The 14,347-nt window shown below is 35.4% G+C and overlaps 1 protein-coding gene across 8 annotated transcripts in view; it reads left to right on the top strand.

Annotated features, from left to right (window-relative positions):
- Positions 1–14,347, top strand: part of SSBP2 (single stranded DNA binding protein 2) — a 193,765-nt gene that overhangs the window by 145,279 nt on the left and 34,139 nt on the right. For all 8 annotated transcript variants that reach the window (XM_080574063.1, XM_080574062.1, XM_080574061.1 and 5 more), the window contains 5 exons: positions 1,145–1,211; positions 1,398–1,468; positions 5,383–5,450; positions 11,627–11,675; positions 13,669–13,704. In XM_080574063.1, the coding sequence (XP_080430189.1) occupies positions 1,145–1,211; positions 1,398–1,468; positions 5,383–5,450; positions 11,627–11,675; positions 13,669–13,704 (291 nt within the window). The remainder of the gene's footprint in view (positions 1–1,144; positions 1,212–1,397; positions 1,469–5,382; positions 5,451–11,626; positions 11,676–13,668; positions 13,705–14,347) is intronic.

Below are 14,347 nucleotides of genomic sequence, written 5' to 3'. Positions count from 1 at the left end.
TGTTGTCTCAGACTGTGTTTATTCCATAATCTTACAGTAGAATACCTTTTGATTTGGTGTTAAAGTGATGTAATAATGCACATCTTAATTTTGAAGTCCCCAGCTCTTGTGGAAGTAAACCGTAGGGTATTTGCAGATAAGTTCCCCTTTGTATGTATCCAAAAATACTACGGTGTTTCCAGGTCACCAGTAACTTATCCATTCCCTCAGTAAGCAATTACCTGTGCTACACGAGTAGATTACTTTCATAATACAGGATTTACTCATTCCAGACACACTTTTACTGAGAACATATTATTGTTTTGAAATTTTAAACAGTACTTTGTGGGTCAGCTGCAAAGATCATTTATAAAAACATTATTCTAGTTGACTAGACTGTAAGAGACTGTAGAAATTAGCCTTAAACCAAAATCAGTGACTAAAAACCCCAGAAGGCAGGTAAAAATGTGGGGACATAAAAATAATGCATTTGATTTGGACCAGAAGTGAAATAACAACTCAATGTAACTTCATGCTTGAAGGCAAGCTATAGGAGCAAGTGCTGTGACTGTTGTTTTCTCCTGTAGATGAATTAAAATCTTACCTTAGCACTGATACCCTTCAAAGGAGGCGGAGAGTAGATGATAAAATGTCCTGCACATCACAGTTCTGCTTTGCCTTACCCCTTTGAGTGCTCTGTGTGGCTGGCACACTGATAAGTCTGGCTCTCAGAGGACATCATGGTGCCCACATTCTGGCCTCTTAAGGGAAGATGTTAAAATAATGGTTAAAAGGGAAAGCTGTAGGAATATAAACTTAGGATAAATTGCCCTGTAGCCAAGAAACAGGCAATGATTTGAAGTTAAATGATAGGTAAGCTAAAGCAAAGAAATAATTGGAGAAAAAGGGCAAAATTAGTGGGGTTATATTTTGAAGATTATTTATACATAATTTCAAGGAAGTCCAAGAGTTTGTTTATGCAATCCATAGCTGGGGTTGTTGGACATTTAGGACATCTAATTAGGACGTTTAGGAATGTTAACTCTTATGCATGACTCTTGACCGCAAAGAAACATCTGGGAATTAAAACCAAAACATCTGTATTTTCTATTTAATGTAATTTTTAGTATATTATTTCCTTGTAATACAGTTTCTATGCCTGCAGGCACTCGGAGGTGTCCCAGGAAGTCAGCCATTATTGCCTAGCGGGATGGACCCAACACGGCAGCAAGGTGAATGAAATATTTGGAGAATATGAAAGTGCTATCTTCTTAAACCTGTATCTTTTTTCCTGTGTTTCCAAACATACTGCAGCTTTTTAAGCTTTTTGTAAATTAGGAAAGAATGATTCATCAAAGTAGGTTTAGAAGATGCTTGTATTTTGCACGGTTTTTAAAATTACATAATTTTATTTGCAGGGCATCCAAACATGGGTGGGCCAATGCAGAGAATGACTCCTCCAAGAGGAATGGTTCCTCTAGGACCACAGGTACCTTCCACAAATAAATATCAATTTTTATTGAGAGATCTATAATTATACTGTGTTACTCTGGTTTTGCATAGCTTGAAGATAGAATGTGCCAGAACTTGTTCTTCTAAACCTATTTAAAAATAAATTTTATCTCTGTTAAAAATTAATTTCTAATAGCAGCTTTACAAAGTCTAAATTTCAAGAATTAGTAATTTTAATTCAGATATGAAATTAGAAGGAGTCCCTTATCTTGCTTATTTCAGGAAAGTTATGTTTTTTCCTACAGCTAGTGTATCTTGTAATGAAAGGCTAGGGTTTGCAAAGAAGCCCAGGTATTGAGCAGGTGTTTCCTCTTCCTCCCATCCTGTTTGATTACGCTGTTAAGGAGGGGAGAGTTCATCTCACAATGCTACCAGCTTAGGCAAACTGTAACAACAACAAAAAATTGTAAAGTTTTTTCTTCATCGCCTATTGAGCTAGAGTTTTGGTGAGTGCCAGAGAGATTTTAATGTAAAATTAGAAGTTCATGCTGCTATTTTTGCCTTGTATCAATCATAAACATCCCTCCAGCTTTAATTTCAAGGAGTGAGGCAATCAGGGATTGCAAGAACCTGCCTTCTCCATGGTGCTGACTTGTTTGTATATTGGCACTCTCCGCAAAAGTGCAACAATATTAGTGGATATTTGTCAGTGTTGCATTTTAATAATAAACTGAAGTAGAAAATAAATTTATTCCGATATATACCTGAAACATGAACCAAAATATTATTTTATATTTTGTCAGCTCTCTCAGTGAGAGAAAATTTAGGTAGTGGTGTTTTATAGCAGTGTTGCCAGTATTTTGTTTATAGTGTGCTTGTTGTGCCCACACTTTGCATTTTTGCTTTCCATTTTAGATAATCTCTCTAGTGGATTCTTTGTTCCTTGGAATAGAAAGTGAATTTTAAATGATTAAATAGCATTGCCTTTCAAATCTGTTCATAACTGCCTTTACACTTTTGTGCCTTCTTGGTAGAAACCAGTTGTTCAGTTTAACACGACGTCTGCTGTGTGACCAACAAACTGTTATTAAACATTTGTTGTTTTTTCTGTAGCATTGAAGTTTATTTACAACTTACGTTTTGGAGGTAGAAAGAGAAGCTTTGCAGTGCTGCCATATGAGATTGAGCTGATACTTTATGCAGCACCATTAGTCACACAGCAGGCAAATCTCATGCCAGTTCTTATAAGGATGATTTTTTTCATTTTTGCTATCTCTTAAAATCCAGTATTTTTGTAAAGTTCATCTTTCTTTCTTTACAAAATATCCTCTTAAAATGGGGAAAATGTAACTTAGCTACACAAATTTCAGCTTGCAACTCAAACTTTTTCTATAATGGATTATCATCTATCTTTATGTGTTGCTTTTAGGATGTTCTCAGAATGCAGTTCTAAAAAAAAATTTGATGGATCTTTCACACCTACTTTAAGGTCCTCTTGCTACAGTGCTGTAAAGTTGACCTAGGTGTGCCCAGAATGTGAGGCTCTGCTACCTGGCTGCACAGGCAGTAAACTTGGGAAGCACTTTATGTAGTGATACAGAAATGCTTGTCTCAGCATTTTGTGTTTTATGATTCCACACCTTTCCAAACTAAAAAACATGAAGCTGAAAGCTGAGTACTGTTGTAAATGCTTGAATGCGTGAAAAGCTCCAAAGAATTAGGTTCAGGTTTTTTCAAGCCACAGGTACACCACCTGAACAAGGTACTCCCTGCACGTTGTGATGGGCTACTTACACCCAGTCCCTCATACTTGCTGGTGAGCTTCTCATGTGCCTCCTAATGCATTCAAGTCAAACATAATTGGGTTATCTTAAATATTTAAAGAACAAGTCTTGGCTAATCTGTCTCATTTTGACCACCTGATGTTAGGGAGCCCTTTTATGAACAACTAAACTACCAGAAAAACAGTGGTGGTGGTGACTTTAAGTAAAATCTGCAAGGAACAAATTAGGGCAGAGAGCATAGCTGCAGCTAAAAGAACATGTGTATCAGTAGCCTTAATGAAAGTGCTCTTATTTTGGGATGAAAGAGTACATTTGATTAGAATTAGCAGTAATTAGAGTTAGAAGTACATTTGATTAGGAGTCTTCCAGTTGTGCAGGATTCCATAAAGATCTTTAACCCTGGTCTACACTAATCATTCCTAAACTAAAATAAGGAGGGGAGATACCCGACAGGCCAAATAGGGAGAATGGCTCAGCACTCCATATCAAGATGTGAAAATTAAATAAAATAGATCTGGAACTACTGTTTTGTTATAGTTGGCCTGTGTTCTCTTCCAGATCCAGTAGTGCCAACTGAAGATGTTACTGCACCCAAATGCTTTGACTACCCACCAGTTATTGCCCTACAGAGAGGGCCAGTTACTGCCCTACTTCTCCAACAGAGAGGAGTTGCTCAGGCAAAATCATCTAGGATAACTTAGGTTAAAAAGGAGATTTGATTTAATCTAGCTGACTTTTGCTTGAGCATGCACACCAATCAATCTGCCTGCTGCTCACAAAAGTTCATGAATGAGTAGTGATTTATGTCCAGCAGCTATGGATAATACTAGCTTCAGATGGCACTGTTGGATCATAGAATCAGAGAATTCTGGCTGTGGAAGAGGACCTCTATTTACAACCTCTGGATGTGTTCTTGCAAACCAATTCTGTATGGTACACTTTCAGGACTGTTTAACAATGAAGAAAATTTTATATTTTGGGTTTCTGTTATTAGCAATGGGACTTCCTCTCCTAGTTTCATTTCAGTTCTAGGTAACTAGTTTATCTGTAATCACTCTACTTATAAACGGCACCAGATCAATAATTTGAATACCTCTGTAGGATTTCTCCCATGTATTCATAATGCCATGTTTACATGGCTTTGTGAATGGGACCATTATAGAGAATACCCATAAGCCTAAGTCATATAGATTTTGTATTTTATAGTATAGTTGTAAAGGATAACAATTAGAGTGTATTCATTTTTATTATTGGAAACAATGATGTAAATATTTTAAGTAAATCATTGGCTTGTCCCTTTGCTTTCCAAAATGCACAGCTAACATGTTTAAGTCAACAATGTTCATTTTAGAAAATATACTGTTAATCATTTCTTTGGGATATCAGAAAAACAGAAAAAAAGTAAGAAAAATGAATGCAGAATACAGAGTTCATTAAGACTGTGAGCTGAGATAGACTGTTCTGCTTGTATTCATCTGAATTAAAATAGTTATAGTTTTTCATGTAAACAGTACAGTTAAACTTTTGTCATAATGTTATCAGACCGTAAACTCTGATTTCATAGGCAATGGGCAATCCATTTGTTGGCAATGCTATGACATTCATTATCATATTAAGTAATTTTTGTATTAGTCACACTGGACATTAGAATTGACTGATTAGAAGAGAAATGTAATGATTACGATGTATGTTATAAAAGTGATATCATATGGTGGAATTTCAAATAAGCATTTATTGATACCCTAAGAAAATCTAATAAAACAATTCTATTTAAATTCCATTATGTAGAAATCTCAGAACCTAAGTCCAGGTTTCTGATTTTGAATGAGCTTCCTTGTTATAAAAGTTGAATACGTTATAAAAGCTGTCCCTCTGGCCATTGACTTGATCTCTATACGTGTAAATAATCCCTCCTGCAAGGATTTACATTTTAAGTATTCTTAGTGTATTCCTACTGTTTGAGTAGTAAATGTAATTCTTTCTCCTTGGGGATAACAGTATTATTTTTTAAAGTCAACAATGGAAACTCCTGAAAGAATGAATTACATTGGCCTATCCAGTCAGCAGTTGCATAGGGATATCATTAACCTGCTGTCCTTTCTTTCCCCCTCCTCTTTGGTTTTGTTTTTTTGTTTTGTGGTAGTCTGACCCTTGGTTATCATTGCAGAACTATGGAGGTGCAATGAGACCCCCACTGAATGCTTTAGGTGGCCCGGGGATGCCTGGAATGAACATGTAAGCACAATAATAAAATCTTATAATATTTAGAAAATCATTTCATTGTGGAAGTAACATTTGGGTTACATAAGTCAAGGGAGAACATGTTTTGGTAAGTAATGTGCTGTGATGACTAATAACTGCAACTGAAAAAAAGTGAACCTGCAGCAGCATCCTTCTTCTGCATGCATCTGTTCCAGGCTCCTTTGCTGTTCCTCCAACTCTGTACAATCACTGATTTTTTTTCACAGGTCAAAGTTAAAATTCTGGGAATATTTTGTCAGTACAGTTACTGATATTTCCATGTATGCATTTTTTTACAAGTGACAATATAATCATTTATGGTTTTACTTTACTTTTTTATAAAGAATGGTACAGGTATGGTTCTTTTCTGCAAAATGAAGAAACATAATTTTAGCAAAATAAAACTATTGTCTAGAGCTCTTCATAAAAAAACAAACATATTTGAATGAAAAAGTGTGGATGATTCTCTCTTTGTTACTGCCTTTATTTCCATGATTATGTTTATTTCCACTCTAAACATATAGAACGGTACTCCAGATAGGAGTGTAAGTTTTCCAGTTTTTCTGGGGCTGGATTACCATCTAGTAAAAAGTGATATCAACTGAGTTCAGTTAAGCTATATTGATTTATTCCAGACATGCATTTAGTTATTGGATCATATTATTCCATTTACACAGGTAGACAACCCCCCTTTTTAGGCATATAGAAAAAGTTTAGATATAAAATTACTGTATCTAGACTAATCTAGTAGTCCAGATTTAAACTATGGATTTTAGTGTAGCAACTGACTCAAGATGAGCAATCTTCTGCACTTGCCATAAATCTTTGCTTGCCTGGAGTTGTTTTTATAATTATTAAAAAAATAAATAAATAAAAATAAAAATAAAAAATCCTTGTATTATATAGATTTCTCTCATAAGAGATTCTGAAATTTTAAGGGGCTGCTATAATTACTGTTAGTGTAACACAGACCAGAGGTTATTACCCGAAAATGAAGTATTGAGATAAATAACACCATTAAAAAAAATCTAATCTGGCATGTCCTTCATTTCTTCTGATTTCTGGACAGACTTTGATTTTTTGAAGCAAATAAAATCTAAAGTTTGGCATAACTCTATCATATGCATCATATATTGGACTCCAGACAATTTTAGGAACCTTCCCAAGGGTAGGCATTTCTTCTTTTAAATAAAACTGATGTAGAAAAAATATTAAGATATTGAAATTCAGTGTGAGTATAATATAAGCACTACACAGATTGTCCCCAAGAGGAGATTTAGTTTTAAGAAAAGAAAATGTAGCTTCCTAAAATAAAATGTTCTGGAATTAAAACTGAGGATAGATAAGGTATTTTGAGGATACTTATCCACATAAATGAGAGATAGGAAGAACGTGTTTATTCTTCACATAAAAAGAACAAACAAACATGTTTTCTGACAAAAAGAACTCCTTGTTTGCCATAAAGAAAGAAGATGGTTATGGGTTGAAATACTAACATTTTCCCTATTGCAGCATTTAATAAGCAGGTTTCATCTTATGTTGAGTCAGTAAGCATCCATGGATGGTGTTCTTTTAAATCAGTGACAGAAAAGCACATTTTTCTTTGAACTTGTATGTTAAAGGGGATGCCATGAACTGGAGACCTTTGCTTAGGGAATTCATGAGCTTTGATAGAGTGTTTGGTCTTCTGAGAAGAACGCCAGGTAGAACAGCAGTTAGGAAGCAGGTAACCGTAGCAGTCTCCTTGTCTCATCAGGCATGTGCTGCACTTCTGTACGTTTTTTACAAACCTCATCTTTCCTCCAGCTCAGCTGGAGTACAGTTGCTTGGTTTTGAAAAGGCTTCCTGCTGCCCCTTGGCATATTACAGTGCATGCTGGAGGCATAAGGGAGTCCAAAGTGCTCATCCTGCAGTATTATGCTATAGCATATGCTGACCTGTGCTACATGCTGAAACACAGACCTTTGGAGTTAGATTATTGCATGCCTTGCTTACATGATATTTTTTTTTTAATGAAATCAAACATTTATTTTTCTTCTGTCAAATGGAGTGACATACACTAATCCAAAGAAGAACAAATGTGTTGATGTGGACCAGGCTTCCTTTAATTTTATTTCTGGACATCACATTCATTCCTTGTAAAGTTTCTGCTGTCAGGCTTGTTGTTACCCTGCAGCCATAGTAAAGACTCGTCTTCTGGCCTGTTCTGCATACAGAATCAGGGCAGAGCGCATCTGCAAATGACCTGTGGGCAGTAGCAACAGATGCATCCATGTGCATTCAGCTCATTCTCTGTATTACCCCTTACAACTCACCTAATGCACAGCTCTGAGAAAGCTGTACATCATTTAGCGTACTTACATTTCTAGGAAAAGAAGATAACTATACATAAAATGATTGCCTTATGTTAACTTATGTTTGTCTTCACATAGCCATATATCATACATTAAGATTTTGCACTGTTGTATTCAACGTTTTTGGCTTTCTGGCAATGTTAAAATATAAAAGCATGTACTCTACAAAAAGCAGATGCCATTTTAAAATCCAGCTTTTTCTCCTGGGAAAGCTTCAAAGGAAGCTGTTCTGGCAGAAGAGCAGAACATCAGCCAAATACAATTTTACATTTTTCTGGATGAGAAACTGTTCTTTATTGTTAAAAATTGTAGCAACTAGCCTGAGAGCTCATAGACAGTATTTCAGTTCATGAACATATACTCCACAAATGTAGTATTGATAAATAATTCCTTGCTCCATCACAGGTAATGCATATCAGATTACTGCTTTAAACAGCAGATACATATGCTATATCTTTTAAAAAATAACTTTATTTTACCTATAGGATTTTAAGCTGAAACTTGGTGTAGCCATTTTTAGTAAGATATTATTTCTTCATGGTAAGCTGGCCTCTTTAGGAACAAAACGGCAAATTTCGGGGAGCATTGTTGCATTTCTCAGACACTTTTTAATGGCCTGCAGTGGTGCTGTATCAAGCACTAAGAATATCTCAGTCATGCCTGAAAGGAAAGAGATGTGATTTTATTTTTTTAACTGCAGTTCACAAACTTGTATCTAGAGGTTTAATTTCTGATGGAATATATTTGTCCATTAGGAAACTGAAATGCTGGACTTCTTTTTCCAAGTACTGTAGTCAAGGGTACAGGATTAACCTTAAGGACAGATTGCATTTGCAATTAGTCGTAGTGGTAGATATTTTGTAAATTACTCATACTTTAGAAGCAGAGCAATCATAATAATCGTTTACGACTATTGATACTTCCAAAATAAATATTTTTATTAAAAAAAAATAGTGTGCATTGAGTTGGAAAAAAATTGCAGGTAGCTTTTTCATGTGTTTTATAAGCTAACAACATTATGCTCTATATCAACCATATGGCTTTCAAGCAATCTGCTAGAGTTTTTTGAGTCTATACTTAGAGCTGTCCATGACTTCCAGTAAATTTGCAAATTCTGACAGCTTTTTAGATGAAAGGTGAGTTTCCTCACTGGAAACAGCAGCAGTGCAGCCTGCAGGATAACCCAGGCATTATGTGAGCTTAGCTCAAATAACGTGCATGCTCGCCAGAGGTACCGTGATGTTGAGAGGAATTTGTTTCCCAGTCTTCTCATAAAACCCACCTAAATTTCCATGTTGCTGTGGCTAACCCAGTCATGTATCTGAGTCAGCTTTTTAATTTCTCCATGCTTCACAGTAATCTGCAGTGTAGTCATGGCCATTTTCCTTATGATGTTTTTCAGTAGATATCTTTGTGTCATTTAATGTCACACAAACAGTTGCTGGGTTTTGTGGTGAAAAACAACTTCCAGTGTTGTTACAAACACTGCTGGTTTCTCAGAAAAAGAGGATCCAACAAACCACATACAGCATGTGACAGAAAAGAAAAAAAATCACCTAATATTTCCCATGTTATTAGCAGAGGAGAAATTGCTGAGTATTGCATCTGCAAAATCCACTTGTGCCAGGCACTGCTTGCATGATGCCATGAGTCCCTTTCCCAGCTAGAGTAAGGCAGCCACTGGCCATTGCTAAAAGCCTTCATGGAGGTATCTTCCGGCAAACGTGCTGCATGAAGTAACCTGTGGAGAGCTGCTAGGGCGATGGATTTTTAACCTTCATGGAAGGACCACTGAAGCTGAGAAAAATGCACTCAAAAATGTCTTCCTCTTCTAGTGGGGAAGTGTTTCAGCAAAAAGACCCCCTCCTACATTTCTGTTTTCCAACCTCCCATAAATGTGAGCATCATAAAATGGAATGATTCACTTGATTTATTTCAGTTCATTGTTTGAGATAATTTCTTTGTAATGGTTTCGCCAACAATGCAATAAAAAAATAAGAGAGATTCAATATTATATCCCTCAGGCAACAATATGTACTTATTGTTTTACTTTCAGAAAACTTTAAAATAGAATACTTCCTGAACTCATTAATAAAATCTACTTTTATCTCTGTATTTAAATCACTCTTCCAAGTCTGCTAAGCTATTGTGGCTAATGTCCCTTTTCTAAAGCTAATGAGGCCAAAATGCCATTTTAAATGCAAAGGCTTTGTCATCTGCTCAGCCTTTCAGTTGACAGGGCTCTCAAAACATGAATTTGTCTTATTTATACATAACTAGGAGTTTGTAATGCTACCAGGAATAATTATGGTTATTCACATCTTATGACTATAAAACATGTAGATTTTACTTCCCATATAGTTTAGTTCCCTCAAGACTGCCTAGTACCATCAAGACAACATCTAACCACCAAACCATATTTCTGATCTCAGCTAAGAACGAGAAACTCAAAAGAACAGCCAGAGCTGTGAGAAAAAAATAGGTGCTCTGTCTGGAGAGTTTTTCCTTTTTCCTTTCCCCATTCTATTCTGCTGTTAGCATCCGTCTGATATTTAGTCCGAGCAAGCTTTATCAAAGACTTCTTTGGCATGTTGCACTCTTGTCCCTCCTGCTAGGAAACTGCTACTTAATCATAAATACACTGTTTGAGCCAAGCATAACAAGAATGTCTGAGAAGTCTGAAATTTCCATTTTGCCTGGTTTATGATAAATTTCATGTTTCTGGGACTTCTCTGGAGATAACATATCCTTCATCAAGTAGGAATCTATTTTTATATACCTATCTAGATGTGTTTAAAATGTAGGCTTAAAGTGTCATGCTTTCAATTTTTTATAAATAAATATATTAAATATATATATACACCCTATTGTTGTGCTTCTCAGACACATATTAGAGCAACATATTTTTTGTGGCTTGTTTTTCTAAAGAATAATTGTTACCAAAATGTTTGTAAGGAAAGCGCTCTTTCCACAAATGAAACCTTGCTATACTTGCAGCATTCTAGACCCATACTCAATACATGCATGCATCCACAATTCTTCAGGAAGGTACTTCATTACTTAAGCAAGAATACAGTTTCATGACTGAAATTAAACCTATATTTTTGTAAATTTCTGCTTTGGTCTGTACTATAATGAGATTTTTTGTGGAACATGTGATACTTCCTCCAAATATTATAAAAATGTTAATAAAGTTGAAAGAAAAACACTCTTCCTGAGAACTCAAAGAATTTTGGAACATGTATTTCACTCTTTTAAAGACTTTTGTAGCACACTAAAATGTTGTAAACAGTTAAACTCTCCCCAAACACTAGGAAGACATTTCAAGAGACACAAATTTGCAATGTTTTTCCAATCATTCCATTGAGGATATGAAAGGGGGATGTCTGATGCTCCCTAAATTTGTTGGTGCCTGGAACCAATGCAGAGCTTGGCTGCTTCCAGGCTGGCCACTGGCAGGGTATTTGCTGGCAAAGGGCTTGTTCTGGCAGTGGTGTCCTGAAAAGCACACACGCACACAGAATGAGTTAGGACACGAGATGTCTGCAAGGTAAATGGCAGGGCTGTTATCATAAATAAATCACCTTTCATCAGCTCATATACTGATTAAGCGAAGAAAGTAGTGCAACAATGGGAACTTTTCTGTAGCACTGTAGCTTGGTGCAGTTATCGCTGATAATCACTCTTTAATGTCATTTGAAAAAAGCCATCTCTTAGCTTGCTCTGGAAACAGACTGCTTTGAAACATTTGCTTCCTTAGAACAGGTCAGAAGCCCGGGGATTGTTCTGTATCTCATCTTTCGTCTTCTCTTACAGGGGCCCTGGGGGTGGTAGACCTTGGCCAAACCCAACCAATGCCAATTCTGTAAGTAAATATTTAAACATACTAAAATCATCTTATATTCAGAGAATTATTTCTCATCAACATACCAGGAAAAAAAATCCATTCAACAAATAAAAATACTGCATGTTTTTTGTTTTTGACCTCCACTAATCCTAATGCAGAGTAGGAACAGTGAGGAGCATGTCTTAACAGAGAACTCACTGACCTGCAAATATCCAGCTCTATTCATAATCATGCAGCCACACTGCATCTCCACATAAGTTACAGACCTTCCCTAACACAAAGGCTACCCTGGGGGATATTTAAAATACCTTCTATACCTTCTAGCTTCCTTCAGTGCAAGTAGGAAGAGTTAGGACAAAACTGTCTGTCTTGCAAGCTCTACAGAAATGACAACGTGGGAAGATCAGCTTAATGTGTGCTCACATATTTCATATAATAAAAGCACATGTGCTCCTGTTAACTAGGGAAGGTGGAATTGTAGACATAACCATTTTAATATGCTTTTTGTAACAAGCAGTGCACTTTATTGAATTTTGTTGGAACAAATAAAAAATGAGGTAGTCTAATAGCAGCTTGAAGGAAGAGTTGGTCGGTAAGGTATCCCATGTGAAAAACGGTACCTGGTATTTCTTCAGAAAATACAAAGGTAAAGTTTCAATTTTCATTCATTGGTCATATATCACTAGTGTAAAAATGTCTCCCTTTTTAGCACTTTGCAGCAGGATAAGGTAGGTCTGATTTAACAGACTAGACTGGTTCTTTCTGTTCTCAATTTTGAATTTTTAATTATACTGAATGACAATTAGGAAAAAAAGAGCTGAAACTCTTTCTCAGTTTTCTTTTGTGTGTACTGAAATAAGATGGTTGTTAGGATATTTTTTAACTGACAGTTGAAATATTCTTGCTCTACAAAATTATTGAGAAGTCTAGTAATAGATACATGTGAAAATGAATTGGCTGATAAGTTATCTACAAACATTTAAGATGCTTATTCTACAAAATAATTTTGCATTTGGTCAATTCAGTTACTTCTTACCCCATCCTTCTATAACAGCTGTGCTCTGTGTTTCTTTAGAGAGAATCATTGAAAAGACTGTTGCATAAAGAATAAAACTGGGTTATTCATAGGCAATTCAATTTCTCCCAATGTCCTTTGTAACAAATACAATAATTGAATTTGACATGAAATTAGAACACTGTTCTTTAAATAAAAAAAAAATAAAAATAAAAGAAGGAAAGAAAAGAAAAAAAAGAAAGAGTAATGCAAAGAAATAAAATCAGTATCGTCTAGGGTGAAAGAAACAGGGTTTGCTTTCCTTTTATGGTCCAGATACTAATCAAGATTAAGTGTATGTGAGAACATACAAATTCAGTCCATGTACAGGATGATACTACAGTCCCATTGACTTACATGCACGTATGTGCTCCTTAAGTTTCCACCTTATAAAGCATATTACATTAATAATCTTACAGCTTAGCCTTTCACTCTAGCTTGCAGATCTTTACAGAGCTTATTCTGCCTCCCACAATAATAATAAAATTTTGTAATAGACACAAGGAATGAAATTGGTACTGGAATTTATAATTTGGTATCTTAAGAGTGATGTTTGTTGTTCAAAATGCATGCCTTACTAATTACAAAAGAATAGGAACAGATACCAGACCTCAGCCTGCATACATTTTAATGTATGAATTATGTTATTTATATTGGCTTCATTAGAGTGGCTACCAGAGCACAGTATTCTTAAATAGAAATATTGTTAAGTATTTGGTGTTAAATTCAGTTTATGTCTAAATTGCAAATTTTAGACTTAAGCATACTTATAATGACAAGTTGTTGAAAAGAAAAGGGGTTTGTATTTGACGACAATAGTATGTTTCCATCATCTTTAACAATATATTTGAAATAAATTAAACAAATGCACATTAAGCTACAACTGTACATAAATGTAGATTTGGACTCCATCTCACTGCAAAAGAAATTATGGTTTTGTTTCTGTTGATGTTTCAGATACCTTATTCTTCAGCATCTCCTGGAAACTATGTAGTAAGTACACTTGTATGTGTTTGCTTATTAGAATAGATGCTACATTTTATTTAGGCAAAGAAATGGTAGTCCAGATGTTAAGAAGAACCCTTGTGTATTGGTTGAGAACTGAACAGCTGATCTGCACTTAGTATTTTGTCTACCATCTATGGTGCATATGTTGATGTTTATTGCTAGAATCATTATCAGTCTGGTCAAAATTGCCCTGAGTGCTGTTTTATTTCAACATACGTTTATAATAACCAATACAATATATTGTCTTGAATAATAAGTAATGAACAAACAAACGAAAAAAAAAAACCAACAGCTTTCTTGGAAACACAGTATTGTGCATGCGTTTCTGTACTTCTCCGGGAAAAAAATCATTTGAAGAATTAGAACAAGCTTTTGTCTCCCCGAGGATATATAAATGGGTCCTAATAGCTAACATTTTAGGTAAATTTTTACTCTTATAATTACCTTCTGGAGACTTGAAAAATCTTTTTTCTCCATGGTCTGTTATGTCTTTATTTCACAGACATTGTCTTAATTTATCACGGATTAGTCGGTCTTTTGGCTTTTTCCTAGTCTATACTTTAGAATGAAATAGTTAAAACTTTGTAAGTGTCCAGCATCGGACAGTCATTCAAAAGACCAAAAAATG

This window comes from Anser brachyrhynchus, assembly GCF_964034855.1.
Source record: "Anser brachyrhynchus genome assembly, chromosome: Z".
NCBI lineage: Eukaryota > Metazoa > Chordata > Aves > Anseriformes > Anatidae > Anser > Anser brachyrhynchus.
The sequence above is the reverse complement of the archived record's forward strand: the minus strand, read 5'-3'. Positions and strand labels throughout refer to the sequence as shown.